The 19,129-nt window shown below is 36.8% G+C and overlaps 1 protein-coding gene across 2 annotated transcripts; it reads right to left on the bottom strand.

The window, feature by feature from the left end:
• Window positions 1-854: 854 nt before the first annotated feature.
• LOC5668385 (uncharacterized) lies at window positions 855-18,528 on the bottom strand. Of its 2 annotated transcripts, XM_061656562.1 has the most exons (4): window positions 18,165-18,528; window positions 4,406-4,525; window positions 2,001-4,340; window positions 855-1,920 (listed from the first exon to the last, which is right to left on the bottom strand). In XM_061656562.1, the coding sequence occupies exons 1-4, from the start codon at window positions 18,177-18,179 to the stop codon at window positions 1,699-1,701; spliced, it is 2,697 nt and encodes an 898-aa protein (XP_061512546.1). In that variant the 5' UTR covers window positions 18,180-18,528; the 3' UTR covers window positions 855-1,698. The 2 variants fall into 2 exon arrangements, with proteins under 2 accessions (XP_061512546.1, XP_061512547.1); XM_061656563.1 differs by lacking the exon at window positions 18,165-18,528 and having other exon boundaries at window positions 2,001-4,350; window positions 4,406-4,488.
• Window positions 18,529-19,129: the final 601 nt, after the last annotated feature.

Raw genomic sequence — 19,129 nt, forward strand, 5'->3', positions numbered from 1 at the left:
TGGTACAGCTATGGCGAATTGCTAGGAACACTATAGCCATAATTTGTACCTTGAGATGCAATTTATTATTGAATTTTTCCATTATTTTGTTAAACTCTAAGTGAAATAAAAAAATATTCTCATGTTCTACACATTGGAGGGTACAAGAAAATATATAGACTTTTGACATTTTTCTCAGTATTTATTTTTACAGGGGTTAAATCGGTATCTTGATGACATATTATAGCCATAATTAGTACACTTACCCTAGATATCGACCATCAAAAGAACACGGAAATGCTGACGGAATGTCACGATTACAAATCCGAGATATTCAGTTTGAGGATACAGAAGAACCCGATGAAATTCAAAACATTCTTAAAATCTAACGGAATAACCCATAAAACAGGAGCTCCTTACCATCCCGCAACAAACCCTCATGATTCAGAAACGGAGATGGTTAGATCTGATAATATTAATGAAGATTTAGCTCGTGGAGAAAAATCTCAAACTCAAGTATGTGTTTTCGACATTTTTGATGATAAAAATTAAGAAAGCATTATTTTTTTTCAATTGTTAAAATATCTAATTTTTTCGACAAAATCAATAGACATACAAAAATGCACATAATAACAAAGAAATCTGTTCTATTTGCTAAGCTTTGTGAGCGGAAACCAATGGTTAACGGTTCTAAAATGACGTAAAGTCCCTCAACTATGGCGTTCCCCCAAAAGCCCTAATCCACCACCTGATATTTTTAATCCACCTTGGTTTGAACTGCGAACTAAACACATGTGTCTTCCTTCCACGAGTTATAACACGGATTTAAGATTAAAATCTATTAGAGCGGAAAATTGAACAATATTATGCATAAATACTCATAAACATTAATTGATTTATTTCTCATGCATAATAAATGTTCCCAAAACATGAATTGGCCAGTTCGTTCTTACAATTTAGTAACACTCCTTTATTATCATATACCAGGGCCTAACACAAACATGTCTCAACAAACAAAAAGGAACACAAAATCATTAAGTTTTTATTTGTATTGATGCTAAACATTACTTCTGTCATGTCTCACGTTGTAAAAGGTATTGTAAGATTCGATTCCTGTTTGGTTTGAAATAAATGTTTCTGTATTGTGTATGAAAACATTCAATAGAAATGATATCAACACAATATGTACACACTGATCTTTAACATAGTGTTATCTAATATAAACAATTGTGTTATCTAACATAACAACAACAGTCTGGTAATTTATGATTATGCATCCGTTTCGTAATTAATCTGAATTCAGCTAACTGTTTATTATTGCACATCTCCCATTCATCACATCATATCTTATGAACTAATCTATCGTAAAGAACTAAAGGCTAATTTTCAAAGTTAAATATTTTCTTTGAGAAACTGTGATAAAATTTCTAAATTGGAACCTCGAAAAATAAAATAAATTATGAAATCAGCGCATGTCAATTTTCTTATATATTTCTGGAATTTGAAAGATTGGAATTCGTCTATTGGTATTGGTTCGTATATTGCTCGTAACGTTTTATTGTCTGTTGTATATTGTAATTGTAACTGTAAATATTTAAAATATTCAATATTCAAAGTTCAACAAAATATTCAAAAGCATGAACAAAACCATTTTTCATGCATCTCCTGCGTCTAAAATCAATTATTGGTAGTCATTAATCTCTCTTCTTATCTTAACATCTACTTACTGCTATGGGAGGATGAATGCACACTTTCATAAGAGACATCTGCGTGGAAACCCTTGGCATCGGCAGTATATCGTACATTTTGAACTCGGCCATCTGGCAGTAAGGTGTGATACTCACCACGCGTTACACCGTTGTCATGATTCTGTATGTGACCGAAATCATTTCCTGTATGAAAATCGCGTACTCTGTATCCGAAAGCATATCCTTCGGAATTCTGAAAGATGTACGCAAGATGCATATTGAGTGCGTTACATTTGTGATTTAATACTGGGACAACTACACAGGTTTACTTACTATTACATCATAATGCTCTTTTCTGGAATCGTGATAAGTATGATGCTGTTCCAGGTAATGGCGCGACGTTGATTTATCGTTAGGAGAGTCAGGTGGGCTATGGCCTTTAATGTGGCGATATGTGTTTGTCTCGTGACCAGCTTCTGCTTCATTGAATTTCTGATGTTCTGCTATTCTAAATTGTATTGGTTTCTGCGATTCAACAAAATTTGATGCATAATTAGCAGTTGCAACAACAGGCCCTTTAAATTCAGAATCGGAAACATCTGTAGTTTCTTCCTGAATCGGCGTATATTCTTTCTTCAAATCAAATTGTAAATGAGGATCTATTTGCAATGCGTGATGATAATTATCGTCGTAAATAATGTTTGATTCATGATTGACTTGTATCGATCGATAACTCGGTCGAAATGGTTTTGGTGTCATAGTGGATGTTTCCGGAAATGTTACTGGAGCTGTGCTATCTTGAGGTCGATGCTGTTGGTCATTTTGTGTCATTGAAAGAGGCGTATGCAATAGTTGATTTAGTCCCTTTAATTGCGCGTTTGGCTGTTGTCCAATTAAAGCGGATAAGGCTGCAATATTCCCTTGAGAAGAATTGAATTCATTCAGTTGTACCGAGGAAGGTTGTTCTGTCTCAAATATTTGATTATTTTTGTTACTATCAAAGTAATGTTGTGTGTGAGATTCTTCTTTATAATCAGGCACTAAAACTTTCATGTTTTGAAATGAGTGAACTGGTTCTTCTATGGGTTTACGATGTCCATATTCGACTTTGGTTGGTCCATAAACTATGTCATAGGTGCGATTAATAACACTTTCTTTCCTAGGGTTTGAGATATCCTGACCGTAAGAGATCAAAATGCTAGGTTGCATTGTTATCTTTGTACGCTGTTGTTTCATTTGCTTTGATACTGGTATATCTTTAATAACGTACTGAATCTTCGGTCGTTCTTTTATGATCACTTCTTGTGGAATAATTGATACAGATGTTCTATAACTGTCAAGGTCAGATAGAGCAGCTGGTTCTGTGTTTGATGAAGTAACAGGGGAAAATAAATCCTGTTGACGATGATAACCTGGTGAAAGTTCATTCATCTTGCTTTGTTCGATGGACGGCTTGAAAGTGTTTACATACTGTGAACTTACGGCCAGCGGCGAGAGTGGAACTTTTTGGTATAAACGTTTCGGTCGTTGCAAATCAGAGAAGGACCACCAGGTTTTTGGGATGCCTTGCAGGGAGGAGTGTTTTGTATTTTTTAAACTGTTAGTGTCCGAAATCGTTCCCGATCCTGTTTCCAATGGGTTACTTGAAATAATATCGGTTTGACCATTTGATGTTTCTTCTACCACAGGCTGCTCAATGTATGATAGGTTAATATTTGGTTTTGGCGTTGAAATCAATGAATTTTTAGTTTTCGGTTTTTTATCACCAAAGAAGTATTTTGATGTAGATTGCAAAGCTGCTGTTTTCAAAATCGTATCACCGCCTTTTCCATTAATGCGCTCATTTGCTTTAATTGCTATGTCTATGGCTTTTTGTATACCAATAGGAAGATCCTCATAATTGGCACTTTGCTTTTGTTTTTTCCCTGTGATTTTAATGCGTCGAGACTCTTCAGAGCTCATATCGCTAGCATCATCTTTATCCATGGGTTCTATGCTCTCCCGTTTTTCCTTTTTAGTTGCTTCATTTTTCTGTACATTTGCCTTTGGACGTTCGAATGCTTCATCAAACACCTTTCCACGTCTGTAAATATCCGATGACGTAAAGGGGTGTCGCAAATTTTCTGTTACATTTGCTTTGGCGTTTGCATAGCCGTTAGGAGTCTTGGCATCTTCCAATTCGAATTTAAAGTAATCGCGTGGATCGGGACTAGCTGACCGTCGGTGTCTAATACTTGTCGTTGAATTAGCGTTATTTTTCAATTTAGAAACTACTGCATCGCTTAACTCAAATCGTAATATTTCTCTTGGAATTGGTTCCATTCGTTTCTCCTGTTTTTCTCTTTTTGTCCGCGATTTTGAGCGATGTGAAGCGTGTAAAGGTGAGTCATAGTCAAAAGAGTAAGCTACAGCATCTGACAATTCAAACTTGATCATTTCTCGTGGAACAATATCTATCATTTTCGAGTTTTGCACAGCTAATGGCAGATTACCCAATCGTTTTGTACGTACTGATGCTAGTTTACCCATGTTTTCGATACGAACACGGTCATGTTGTTTCTCTTCTGAGTTTTGGTATCGCTCATGAGCAGCGGTGTAAGCAGCGATCATTGATGCTTGTTGAAGTGGATCTTGCATTTGGCGATATTTTTTCCTCAAGTATGCCTTCATGCCCTAAAAAAATCTGAATTATTAAAAATATCATCAACCCATTTCTTAAACGTAACAACGAATCTTACGTTCCAGCTTTCTGTTGTTGCCAAAAAGGATGCATTTGGACGGCCTAGCTCATATACATCTTCGAACACCGCGGCAGGTGATCTACCAGCCCACACTGCCAAAGGTATTAATAAAATCAGCTGAAATAAAAATTCACATAAACAGATCATTAAAATAATCTTAGATCATATGCTTTTATCAAGGGTTTCCCACGTTATATTGGTTTATTCCCATGTTTTTTTGTTCCCATGTGTTCTAACGATTTTTTGTCCATTTTCCAGAAGTTTTTGGTTAAATTGTATTGATATCCGATCGGACAAGACCAATGAATTATGGGAACGAACCAAAAATCTACGATATACGATGATTGGATTGTGAAACAAGCCCAAAGAAATATTATTATAATTATAATTATTATTAGTAATATTTATGATTATTATTATCTTTTTTATTTTATACTTTTTAAATCAATACACTATTTAAAACATAATTAATTAAATAAAGTCATCTAGCTTTCTAGAGTTTCTATAACCATAGCAGTTTTACCAATCTATCGTTTTAATTTATTTAAGATAAGACGTTCTTTTTATCTTTATCTAACGGTTTAAATGGTACAGCCGGTCTCGTGATACAGTCGTCAACTCGTACGACTGAACAACATGCCCGTCATGGGTTCCCCGGCATAAGTGAGACTGACTATCCTGCTATGGGGGTGAATAACTCACTAATAATGAATAACTCACTGAAAGCCAAGCCCATCAGTGATACAGGCAGGCCTGACAATGACAAGAAACACCAGCCAGCAAAAAATAGTACAGTCATATTTTACCAAATCTCACCCGTGATATAAAGAGTATACCCGGGATATAAAGAGTATACCCAGGGTAAGGCAGGAAGGAGGGAAAAAAATCCTAGCAATATAGCTGGACCGTAATAATAAACTAAGTAATAATAATAAATGCATGATTTCAAAATTGCTCCCGAGGACATCATATAGTTCAGCACCACGGAGGTGATAAAATGACTGTTTATAAAACACTAAATAGATACAATAATTAAATATAAACGTGCATTTTAGCAATATTATTATACCAATCGATCGCAACTGCACCTGTTTACCTGTTAACCTGTTAATACCTGTTTGTTAACTTTTTTTTCACGAACGTCAAATTTTGTCACTTTTTGTCAACTTTTGTCAACTTTATTTCCTGGCTGCTCCAGGTTACGTAATTTTTACAAAAGCTCAAAAACGTGACAACACTTCATGTTTTGTAAAAATTGTCAGCATTTTTTCACCTCCATGGCGCCGCGTCTTTAGACGTAACTTGCGAGAAGATTATGCCCTCGTGTTCTGCAATCGTTTGCTTCATGTTTTGTAAAAATTGTCAGCATTTTTTCACCTCCGAGGCCCCGCTTCTTTAGACGTAACTTGCGAGAAGATTATGCCCTCATGTTCTGCAATCGTTTGAGTGGCGCAATAACATGCAATGCAATTAAAATGGACTCCATCAAACATCAATTATGTCATCTCATTTTTCTGTTTGTTATTTCCTCAGTAGCAGAGGAAGAGGGTACAATGAACGATTTTTGTTGTTAAACGTAGACGTAAATGCATAAAATGGATAAACAAAGCGAAAGTTAAGAAAGTCGGCAACGATGAAGGCTGCTTCTTTAATGAACTCTGTGATTCGCATTATTGCGTTGACCTTGACCCTGAATAAAACAAAATATCCAATATCCAAATATGCACTCTTGACGATTTGACCTCAAATGCTCAATTAGTCAAACAATACTAAAAAGCCCGAAAATATCGATGTCAAATAGATCATATTCAGATAGACTCATCTAACATGTATATGAACTTTATTGTAAAAAATGAAAACATGTGTTCCAGAAATTGCTAATTTTTTTCAAATTTTGTACATTACATGTTTTTAAAGTCATCTTATTTTAGAAATTATTGAGCTTATTGAACCTATTCTATTGACATATTATGGACCGCTAACATATTTAAGTTTATTGAATCAAATATGCATCAGTTGCTCACTTAGCCATATACATTGTAATTTTAAAATCTTCCGGTTTCTTGGTCATATTACAGTCAGCTCTCTCTTATTAGAGAGCTGATCGGACTGTCATTAGAGGGGGCTTCAAATTAAAGAGGTTGAAAGTGAAAGAGAAGTTCATACAAACCAGAAAGAGAAAGAACATTAAGTTTGCAACCTTCACTGTTGCGGTAGGGAGCTGCGATCACGATTGCAAATTTGAGCATACACCATTCAATAACCATAGCGACAATTTACACAAATAAGAGGGCACGGATTTAGAGGTTTTCCATATAAGAGGAGGAAAAATGTACTTAAAATCAAACGACTGTCAATAATGTTCATATTAGAGAGGGTTTTCAAATAGGAGAAGTATTAGATTAGAAAGAGTTCACTGTAATTCAAAGCCATTCAATGCAAAACATTTTAATAAAAATCTTGTTTTACTTACTTTCCTGAAACTGTATGATATTATGTTCATAAAAGCTATATACCCGCCATTCAATTGACAGCGATTTGCGAGGGCGCGCGAGGGCTCGCACGCCATACAAGGTCACCGCCCCAGAGCCCTCGCAATAAAGAGCTTGCGAGCCTTGGTAGTTTTTTCACACCTAGTTTTAGCAGTTATAATTATAGCACCCCGAGGGCAGGTATAACAGTGCGATTTGTAGCATACTAAACACCTGAATTTTGACATTTTAATTTTCAAAAATCCACAAAAATTTAAATAGTGATCTTTTCGCCAAATACTACCGCACAAAAAATAATCCTTGAATAAAAATCAACGATTTTTTAAAATACCATAAGATTTCGAGCACATGAAATCTTTCGCAACCCTCGCAATGTTTGACGGGTTGTGAGGGTTGCGTGTGGTATCATCTGCTCGAGATCTTATAGTACAGCTGTGTCAAACTCATTTCATCAGAGGGCCGCAAGTACAAATGTTCAGTGATTCGCGGGCCGCAAAGTTGGGAATGGAAAATATACCCCAATATTTATGTAAAATACTTTTTTACATTTTTATTGTTAAACAAATTTAATTTTTGTGTACTCCTCGCTTCTTATCTGGAATCGTTTATTATGTACAAATTCGCGTTGTTATTTTTATATGTGCTATTTTTTACATGAGAAAATTTTTTTAATGTACTTTCAACGTTATTACTAAAAAAGGACATTTTACATTACTCGCGTTCTCTTACGGCAGTTCTGCTAGAAAATATCTGTTAAACACATTTTTTCACTGAAGTAGGAGAAGTCTAGCAGCCTGTAGTGAATCTTTTTCAAGCAATCCGAGCTATCCATCACTGGATGAATAACAAAAATATTTGCTTGCGATGTTTTGACAGATCAAGAGAAAAATTGTAATAACACGTGTTGAAACATTATTTTTTGCTAATTTCCAAGTTCCAAGTGTTCTGGTGATATATTCATTTCTTATAACAAGAACCCGTATTTTACGAATAACTTTTTTTTAAATTACGATAATTTTATCTGACGAAGAGTCGTGGTGTGTGTTCCCATACAGATCGGCAAATCTGTTTTTGACACTTGAAGGGAGATGATTCGCGAATTGAGGAATTGAGGACTGTGTGAGCTAATCTATTAATAAGCTTTGTATTGCATGGCTTCGGCATTTAGATTATTTTTATCCTTAATCTAAATCCTTTAGGCTTAAACGTAATCATATCATTTTGGTTTTGATTTTTGGGGAGGTTGGAAATTACATTAATTCGTCTTGCAGAATGTTGGGTACAAATAATTCCAACTTGGCTACAATCATTTTTATTAACATTTATGGTGGCATGATTATGACAAAAAACAGAAGTGGCTCCAATCGAATATCAATGATGTAACATTCTAAGGTCGGAAAAATCGAAGCCGAATGAATCCTTTACTCGGCAGTCGGGGGCATGGAGATTGTCAAATTCGGTGGGACAACAGATGACTCCAACGGTTCCGAATGGCTTTAAACGGCTCTATAGGCTTCGGACCGTAGCCGATTGAGCCGGTCTCGTAGTACAGTCGTCAACTCGTACGACTTAACAACATGCCCGCCATGGGTTCAATCCCCAAATAAACCGCGCCGCCATACGTAGGACTGACTATCCTGCTATGGGGGGAATCAATTAGTCACTGGAAGCCAAGCCCACAAGTGGGTACAGGCAGGCCTTGACCGACATCGGTTGTTGAGCCAAAGAAAAGAAGAAGATAGGCTTCGGACGGCACCGAACGGAACTGTTGGTTTGATTTTGGCCGGATTCGGAGTAAGAATAGCTAAAATCGGAAATGGTTTTGAGCCGTGGATGCGATTCCGACAATCCATCACTAGTTGTTGCGAAGTTTCCTAGTGTGTGTATCAAGTTATTTTCATTTCTTTTTCGTTTGTAGACAGTTGACGCAAATCTATTTTTCCATACAGAATGCGCAATCGAATGTGCACAAAACTATGCTAATATTCAGAATTTAATCGAAACATAATACGACTGAGCTTGCATTCGATTCAATGATTCTTAAGGGTCTCGATTGATATAAGTTAAAAATAAGTTTATGAGATGTTATGGGTACATTCATGTTAGTTTCCATATACCAACAAAAGGATTGTTCTTCTCTGGAAAATTTAATACACTTTGACAAATAGTAATAACAGATTTAGGGTTTGCAGTGCTTTTAGCAATTCTCAAAATACTCTTGCGGGCCGCATCCAGAATCGACGCGGGCCGCATGCGGCCCGCGGGCCGCCAGTTTGACATACTTGTTATAGTATATAAGCGAAAGGCCATGAGAGTGACAAAATACAATTTTTTTTCAAAATGTGAGCTTTTGTCACTTTTTTGAGCTTTTGTCAAAATTTTGTGACCTGGAGCAGCCAGGAAAAAAAGTTGACAAAAGTTGACAAAAAGTGACAAAATTTGACGTTCGTGAAAAAGCGTAAACAAACAGCTTTTTGGCGCAGTTGTGATGATAATAATGCTAAAATGCATGATTCTTATTGATTTATGTACCTATTTAGTACTTCTTAAACAAAATATCGATGATATTCAGATGTTGGAGCTTTTTGTCGTTCTTGTGTATGTTTCTGGTGCGGCCACGAGAAAAGCTCTTTTTTGCAGTTGACAAGCAATTTTGACAAAGTTGAAAAAATTTTCAACATTTTTTCAGTTCCGTGGCCACGCGCTATATGAAATAATCTTTGATTTTTGTTCATAATTTATATTTTTTTCTTGGTATTCATCGAAAAGATCACTAGTTCTAATTTTGTGGATATTTGCAAAATAAAATGTCAAAATTCAGGTGTTTAGTATCCCGCCATGCAATTGACAGCGAAGCCATGCACTCAATCGAAAAAGTGATATATAAAAAAATTAAAGTGATAAAATATGTGTTGAATCTTAAGCTCTAGAATTTGCATTGTTAATATTTTCGGAAGTTTTATTACTCGCCTGATTCTTCTTCTTCTTCTTTGGCTCAACAACCGATGTCGGTCAAGGCCTGCCTGTACTAACTTGTGGGCTTGGCTTTCAGTGACTAATTGATTCCCCCCCATAGCAGGATAGTCAGTCCTACGTATGGCGGCGCGGTCTATTTGGGGATTGAACCCATGGCGGGCATGTTGTTAAGTCGTACGAGTTGACGACTGTACTACGAGACCGGCTAAACTCGCCTGATTATTAAGCAAAAAACTGGGGAAAGATAAAAAATGAAAGCAATAAAAAATATTGTTTTTGGTGGTTTATGAATCCTGACACCAAAGCTGGAAAGACGGACACTCTGTCGTAGGGAAAGATGGACACCGATTTTATTTATTTATTTTACTTCGTATATCAATTGCTGATGAACAAATTTCATCAAACATCTAAAACAAGGGTATTCCGAAGACATGAATCATCCAGAAACAACAGAAAGTATTAAAATGAGTGAGAAATGAAACACAGATCAAAATAATAGTAATGCGTTATGCTGCACGCTCTTTACTGATTAGGTACTTCACCAAACTAAATATCATGCCTCGTCTTCGACAACTTTAATCAACAAAAAGAAGAGGCATTGGTATGGCATCGTTCAGGAATAGATGAGAGTTTCTATAGTATTACAAAGATCAAAGGTTTAATATTAATAATACTAATAAAAAGTTAATTTGAATAGACTTGGTGAAAAATGGCCTTGACCTATTTGACCAAGTCCATCAAACGTGCTAGGGTCTTGGACTTTAGACATTTCCTAAAGGAAAGGTCTAGACTGTTACAGAACAACATGGGAGCAACGTCCGCTGTTAGTGCTCAATATTTCAAAAATGCCATAAATTCTGCATTCAATGATATGTTAGAAACGGTGCTTACAATTCCTAAATTCATGGCTGAATGAATCGTCGTTGAAGTTGGTTTATGTACGTGCCGGGACGTGGAAATCAATGGGATATATTAAAATACTATAAACTTCAATTCCAGAAGTTTTCTACAGGTGTTCATGGTGTTCATCTTTCCCATATCTTATCCGATATTTCCCATACCTTATCCATTATGTGTCCATCTTATCCGAACATTTCAAAACAGAACGACAAAAAACATGTTTTTATTTCATGAAGAAAACATAAACATTGTGCCGCAATATCGATAGAGCGTTCGGACCGTTGATGTTTCACTGCTTGGATAAGTTAATTTTAACCTGTGCAACCGGCCTTGTTGGGTGGCTAGCCATAGTTGCCTTCATAGAAGAACTTGTGTATCACATGATCAGTGTTTGATCTCTTTCGAATAACATATTCTTAGTGTGAGAAACTGTTACAAAACTTTTCCGTTTCTGGTGCAAAACTTTTGGCGTCACTCGTGAACTATTATTTATCTTCTTATTAGTGTGCGTGTGGTGTGATGGCCCTTCAGTGCCCTTCGTGTAACGTTGATGTCGGGGATGATGAATATGCGTGTGCTGGTTTCTGCAAGAAAGTGTACCACTACAAGTGTGTTGGTCTGGCCAACAGCTTTATCAAAGAGCTCAAGCGACCAAATTCTCAACTCTTATGGATATGCAAACCATGTAGAGACTTTTTTGATGGCTGTTTCTCCACGTTGATTAATGAATTGGATTCTCGCCTTAAGCTTCTAAAAACGGAGTTGGTCAGCTCTATGAAAAGTGAATTCATGGATAAGGTCGATAAACACTATAAAAATACACACTCTACACACACCACTACACCTAACGTTCATACTAACATGGATATTGCACCACCACTACTCAACCGTAATGATATGTTATCGTGTGGCACTCCGGCAAATGCAGCTAAGCGTAGACTCGCCGATCGCTCTCCACCAGGCCCCCCACCCTTACTAACGGGAACGGGAGGCATCTCTCCTTCACTCGCCATAAAAACCGTCCCAGCTAGAGAGCCAAGATTTTGGTTCTTTCTCACACGTATCGCTCCCGAAGTTACAAAAACACAAATAGACGAACTTATCCAGAAGTACAGTATCGGACAGAAAGATAGGGCATTGGTTTTTTAACGCACCGTGCACCCGTTGGGCCAAGTTTATGTGTGGTTTGTATGTGCTTGTGTTTGTGTGTGTGTGTGTGTGTGTGTGTGTGTATGTGTGTGTATGTGTGTTTGTGTGTGTGTGTGTGTGTGTGTGTGTGTGTGTGTATGTGTGTGTGCATGTGTGTGTGTGTGTGTGGATGTATGTTTGAATTTGTATTGATGTGTGTGTTTGTTTCACAAGTAGGTCGTTTCGGATAGATTTGTAAGTAGTTTTTTGTGTTTTGGGTTAGGTTTTTGGTATGATAAGCAGGACCACCGCCCTCGCGATCAGTGTGTTTTCGATATATTAACAATTTACGGTCTTCTTTCGCCGTGGTCTTCTGAGGACGTCCGGTTGACTTGCGCGTTTCGGTTGTCCAAGCGCGTTTCAGTTGTCTAAGCACGTTTCGGTTGTCCGAAGCGCGTTTGCCACAAAAGTGCGCGATCGTTCCATTACGAACTCGATCCTTTTGCGCTTATTGCCAGCAGCAGCCATTCGCTTTTACATATGGCGCTGATGATCGGTGCAACGTTTACCTCGACCCATTGTTACTAACATTGCTTGCTTGGACCGTCAAGAACGCGCTGGTTAAAAACTTGGACACGGCTGATCCCGTGCTCTGCCTGCGTTCTACTTCTATACGCGATGAATTACATCGTTTTGGAGCAGCGAAAACATCGCATGGATAAAAACTATCAACGAGTACGCGAGTAAGCGTCTTCCCTTCAAAATCGAGAAAAGAATACTGCCGCGCTCATGAAACAAAACGCCCATTGAAAAGAATAACTGCGCGCCAGCTCAATGCACGCACAAAGTTTACCATTCGCACACAACGTGCAACGCAGAGATGCACGAAGGCCTTTCAATGGCGTGCACTGGAGAAACACCTGTGAGGGAATGCCGAGTTCATTGCTATTGTGCGCGTGTCCATTTCGCACCGGTGTCGCATTCACATTCATGAAACAGCACACCTGCGTTTTCGTCCGAGGAACAAGCGCTGCTGTCGATGCAAACTTTAGTTTTTATCCAAGTGTAAACGCACAATGTTTCACATGATAACACACGTAATAAGAATAATTTCAACGCAATATGACATCATGGCAAGCTATGTTTTTCAGACACAAACCCGCGCACTTGCTAATACACATTAAAAAGCACACTCTCTTTCTACTACTACACACACACACACATGCACACACACACACACATACACACACACACTCACACACACACACACACACACATACACACATACACACACACAAACACAAGTAACGAGGCAAAACAAGTGCACGGTGCATTGAAAAAAAAGGGTCCTATCTTAATGTCCGATACTGTACCTGGGAACTGCCGATTCAGTTATCTATCCCCTTCTTCGTTTCGGGCGAGATGAAGGGTCACTAACTTTCATTTCGTTTAAAATCGGATTGCCCATGAGTCTCCGCGAGAAGGCTCTTTCCCCTTCAACGTGGCCGATTGGTCTAGTGTTCCGTGAATTTATTGATCGTCGTCAGAGTCCGCAGTATTTTTGGCGTCCCACGGAGAAGTCTCAACAACCATATCAGCGATCAACAGAAATGCACGATCAAACCCAACAACAAACAGTAGCACAAACAGACACAGTGGCCTCATCGCATACAGCACCGATCAACTCGATATGCGACCGGGTAACGATCCAATAACACATTTGTCTTTACCACTGACCCGCCAAGATAGCACTAAATGTCCTCTTGATGTTTATTATCAAAACGTTAGAGGCTTGAAAACTAAAGTAGATGAACTACGGTTGGCCGTGTCTAAAAAACAATACGACGTGATTGCCTTTACTGAAACATGGCTTGATGATACTGTCCCATCGGAAATGATATTTGCGAACGAATACTGTGTTTACCGTACTGATAGAAGTGTATTGAACAGTTCCCGAAGCCGCGGTGGAAGAGTGTTGGTAGCTGTTTCGTCCGATCTGAACTCGTGTGAATGTTCGGTACCGATCGGTTCACTCGAGATGACATGGATTGAAATTCATCTAGCTAAGGGGGTGCTCTACATTGGCACACTATATTTACCACCTTATCTGAGTAGATCGGAAGATACATTGAGAGACTTATTTACCTCTATTGAAACAATTTGTGAAAAGTTAAAGCAGGACGATAAATTTATTTTGTTGGGAGATTTCAATCAGAAGCCTAGAAATAATAACAATGGTAGCTTTTATGATATCATAGATCAGTTCAGACTGCACCAAATTAATCGGATTGTCAACTCAACAGATAATATTCTTGATCTTGTGCTAGTAGACGACAACACAGTAGAAATGGCTCAAGTTGACAAACCGATTGTGAGTTTAGTGGGAGTCGATGCGTATCATCCTCCTTTAGTGATACACATGCAAACGCAGTTAGTGCTAGAATTGTCGCAAGAGCAAAATAACTCGGAAGAGCTTGATTTTAGTCGCGCCGATCTAAACCTTATTAATGAAATGATTTGCAGTGCAAACTGGGATAGGCTATACCACGCAGATATATGTATTGATGATGCTGTTGATTTATTCACCGAAAATTTGAATGTTATATTCAATAGATGCGTCCCTAAACGTACACAACAACGTCACCCTCCATGGTCTACTAAAACTCTTCAATATGTAAAAAGGAAGAAAAAAGCAGCATTTCGAACATACTACCGCCATAAAACCTGTGTCAATCATGATAGAGCAATAAGATTAAGTCGTATTTATCGCTCTTTCAACCGATCCCTGTACAAAAATCATATATACCGTGTGCAAAGATATATGCGAAGAAAACCAAAGAGATTTTGGGCGTATGCCAAGAGTAGGAAAGCTAAAAATCTACTACCAAAGAACATCAAATATAAAGGTGAAATAGCCAGTTGTGAACACGACATAGCAAAAACATTTGCATCTCGCTTTCACGACGTTTATGATACTCAAACATTCAATGCAACTCAAATCAATGAAGCTTTAAAAAATTCTCCCCACAATGTTGTCGATGTTCATACCATCAATGTTGACGAAGAATCTATGTCAGCTGCATTATGTAAACTAAAACTGTCATTTTGTCCAGGCCCTGATGGTATTCCATCTGTGGTACTAAAACGTTGTAATAATCTCGTCTAGCATCTAGTACATCTATGTCGTCTGTCCTTTGACCAACACACTGTTCCTAGCTTGTGGAAAACATCTTCGTTAATCCCTATATTCAAGAAAGGTGATAAAAATGAGGCAAGTAATTACAGAGGAGTCACCTCTCTTTCAGCATGTGCAAAACTGATTGAAATAATTGTCCACAATGCATTGATAGGACCTTTAAAAAACTATATTGCAATTGCGCCAAATCGCTCGACATCCACAAATCTAATTGAATTTGTCTCGGAATGTACGAGTAATATCAGCAAAGGGATTCAAATAGACTGCATTTATACTGATCTAAAAGCTGCCTTCGACAGTGTATCCATTGATATACTGATAGCAAAACTCGACAGGCTAGGCTTTCAAGCACACTTATTGTCATGGCTTCGATCATATCTGATCAATAGGACTTACTACGTAAAGTTTGGGAAAGCTAGTTCAGATATCTTTACAAGCACATCTGGGGTTCCTCAGGGTAGCAACCTTGGCCCTTTATTGTTTTTAATATATGTAAATGATGTCTCTTTTGTTTTACCTGACGGCAGTTACTTAATGTATGCAGATGATGTAAAAATATTTCGTCCAGTTAACACGCACTCCGACCATAACGAACTACAACGCGTGATTAAAATGTTTTCCGGCTGGTGTAATCGTAATTTTCTTGTCCTTTGTATCGATAAGTGTGCTATTATCTCGTTTACTCGTGCCCGGCAACCTATTTATTATAATTATGACATAGATGGACAAACGATTAACCGTGTAGATACAATTCGCGATCTTGGTATCTTACTAGATCATAAATTAACTTTTACAAAACACATAGAAGACGTTGTTAGCAGAGCCAATAGGACCCTAGGTTTAGTACTGAAAATGACGAAAGAGTTCAATGATCCTTTGTGTATCAAAACACTGTTTAACAGTCTAGTCTGGTCGATTCTAGAATATGGATCAATTGTGTGGTGTCCTCATACCGACCGCTGGATCAAACGCATTGAAAGTGTACAAAGGAAAATGACTCGTTTCGCGATTAAAAAGCTTAGATGGCCAAATGGTGACACGCTACCCTATAGGACAAGATGCTTATTGTTAGGTGAAGAATCATTAGAGAAAAGGCGTGAAAAGGCTAAAACAATCTTTATGGCCAAACTGATAAAAGGAGAAATTGACGCACCTCGCTTATTAAGCAAAGTGAACATACACGTTCCTCGCTCTAGTCCTCGTTCATCGTCCCTTTTGTATGTAGATAGGCATAACACTAATTATGCGGCAAATGAACCGATATCAGCAATGGCACGCAGTTTTAATTCATTCTATGCAGGAGTTGATTTTCACACATCTATGTCCACTATTAGTGAAGGTCTGCGCTACATTAATCTATAATAACTTATGATATCTTGTGGGGCCATCATTGGCGGACAAGAATTATAAAATAAATAAATAAATAAATAAAAATCGATAGAAACTTGAAAGATTCAACACATTTTTCGATAAAACATGAGTTTAAGATAATGTATGCACATTTACATGGTCGTTATATTGATATATTCCCAGGTTTTTAAGATTGTCCTTAAGGTGTCCGTCTTTACCTACCTTCCCCTAAGAATATGGAACAATCTGTTGTATAACAATTTTCGAGATAGATATTTAACATACATAAGAATTCATTCAAAATTCCATTCATTCGAAATTACCTAATATTTTCCTATTGAATATAAATTAATATATATTGTTTTTCCAGCATCTGAACCACTCACTTCTATTATTTTTTCAGATTTTTATTTCATCATAATTTTAATTGAAAAGTGTTGAGTTGAATTATTGAATTAAAAATAGAATACATTTGATTTTTTTTATCATTTAAATATTTTATTTATTTGTCATATCGTTAGATTCGAAGATATCGTTTTTGAATAGTCTTTAAAAATTTATTGGGATGCAATATATTTTAATTAAATTAAGTAATTTACTGGAAGTATGTTATTACCGAAAGTTATCAAGCAAATAATTGTTGAAATGTCAAATTAAAATAGGTGGAAATTGATAAAACTGATATTTTAATGTTTTTCCAATATCAAATAACACGACCCAGATCAAACTTTATGATATGTTTTCAACAACAAAGCTTATCGGACATTTATGCATACATCTATCAAGCGAATAAAAAAAACAGAATCTTGTTCCACTACGAAACATATAACACAGGCCAACACTCAGACATCCTACAAAATGAGTAAAATTGTTACCAATGATTGGGTTTAATATCATATGCATTTCGATCTCAGAAGTGCTATTACATCATCCATTAAAGCAAATGTGTAGGCAATTTTTGTTTCTATATCTATGCACATTATTGTTCATAACCTATCTTGTTTGCTTTACATTGCTTACTTGTTGCTGGTTTCTGTGTTAAGTGCATGTGAACCATAATGAACAACCAAAAGAAACCTGATTTTTTATACCTCTTTATAAGTTTTTTGACTTTCCATTTTACACTTGTTCACATTTTTTCATTATATCTATTGCCTTATAATTATGTTTGCTTTAAATATCATGTAATGAATTATCGATCGTATGAATAAACTGAGGTTATAACGGGATTATGTTACCATTTAACCTCTTTGCTCCTTGGCATTTAAATTAAATTTTATATGTGGTATAATATCACACTAAACAAAAGTAACTATGGTTTTTGATGATGATCTAAAACAGGGACCTCCAAACTTTTCAGCTCGCGGGCCGCATTGCTTCAAAAATAACTTTATTGAGGGCAATTTGACGCTACCTTTAAATGATGAGTGAACGTTTAAATCTCGTTTTTACAACAAAATACTAACGATACTAATACAGTTTCGTATTACTAAAGCTTTATTTTTGTCTAAGAAAAATAATAAATACATTTTTATTTGAATAAGTCATAATAACGTAATATTTATACTAACTCTGGCAAAGTCATCGTGGGCCGCATTATAAGCTCTTGAGGACCGCATGCGGCCCGCGGGCCGTAGTTTGGAGACCCCTGATCTAAAACATAATCGTTGCTTGTTGGACAAATTTACACTATATATGATATAGATTCACTTACACAGTACTCCCTCATGTCTTATATTGATTCTAGGTACAAATGGTCGATGGTAGATGTTTTCAAGTGTTTTGCAATCTGTTTACTGCTATTTTCACCCTTGAAACAAAACCTGTTTTAGTATAAAGCACTGTTTAGTATGAGTTATGTCACTTTTACAACTAAACGAAATTTCACGTTTTCATAATTTTTTTACGTTTTTATCATTTCTATAGAATTATTCCATGTTTCTGAAAAAGTTATACGCCAGGGTGAATTCGATAACAATAAATAACATATTCAACGAGTACACAAAAAACCAACGATAATATCAGTGTCACTCAACGAACCGTACGCGTTTACCGCCAAGACGGAACTGGCGATCAATGAAAGAAATGTTTACTATAAATTGTTACTCTCCCCATTTTCATGTCAGTGTGAGAGAAGCAGCCTATCCACATGATTCGCGAGTACTCAACATGCATGTGTTGCGGAATTGTGTTACCATGAAGCCACACACATTCATACAATTTTACTCAGCATGTCATCATCTTTGGAGCCTCAACTATATTTCATCCTCAATTGCAATTCCGCCGTACAACCTTACATAACATTCTCTCATGTTTATGCAGCGCTGAGTTTTTATTTTAAACATATTGAACTTTCTCTCAATATATCTTCACTCTCTCTTCAGTTTGTATAGGTGAGTTTGAATATAGAAACAGAGGATACAGCTAGTTTCCAGTACTCGATAGGTATCGGCAGCATATATTTTATGTTTTTTATCATCAACAGTATTGCTTCACAAACATGTAGTTATTTCAACAACAATCATTGGACAAACAAACAAACAAGTTTTACCTAAATTACAAAAAAACTTATAATAATTTTAGCAAGTAATGTCGCATTGCACTGGTGCACTATCAGAGCCGACACAACAAAACAAAAAAAATCAAAATTAACAACGATAGTTTTTTGGTGACGTGCAA

Source organism: Anopheles gambiae, chromosome 3 (genome assembly GCF_943734735.2).
Source record: "Anopheles gambiae chromosome 3, idAnoGambNW_F1_1, whole genome shotgun sequence".
NCBI lineage: Eukaryota > Metazoa > Arthropoda > Insecta > Diptera > Culicidae > Anopheles > Anopheles gambiae.

Bases quoted from the DNA above. Each gene is read 5' to 3' on its own strand.
- LOC5668385 (XM_061656562.1), bottom strand. The intron at 4,341-4,405 runs GTAAGATTCGTT...AGATTTTTTTAG, and splicing joins CAACAACAGAAAGCTGGAAC to GGCATGAAGGCATACTTGAG. The intron at 1,921-2,000 runs GTAAGTAAACCT...TACATCTTTCAG, and splicing joins AAGAGCATTATGATGTAATA to AATTCCGAAGGATATGCTTT.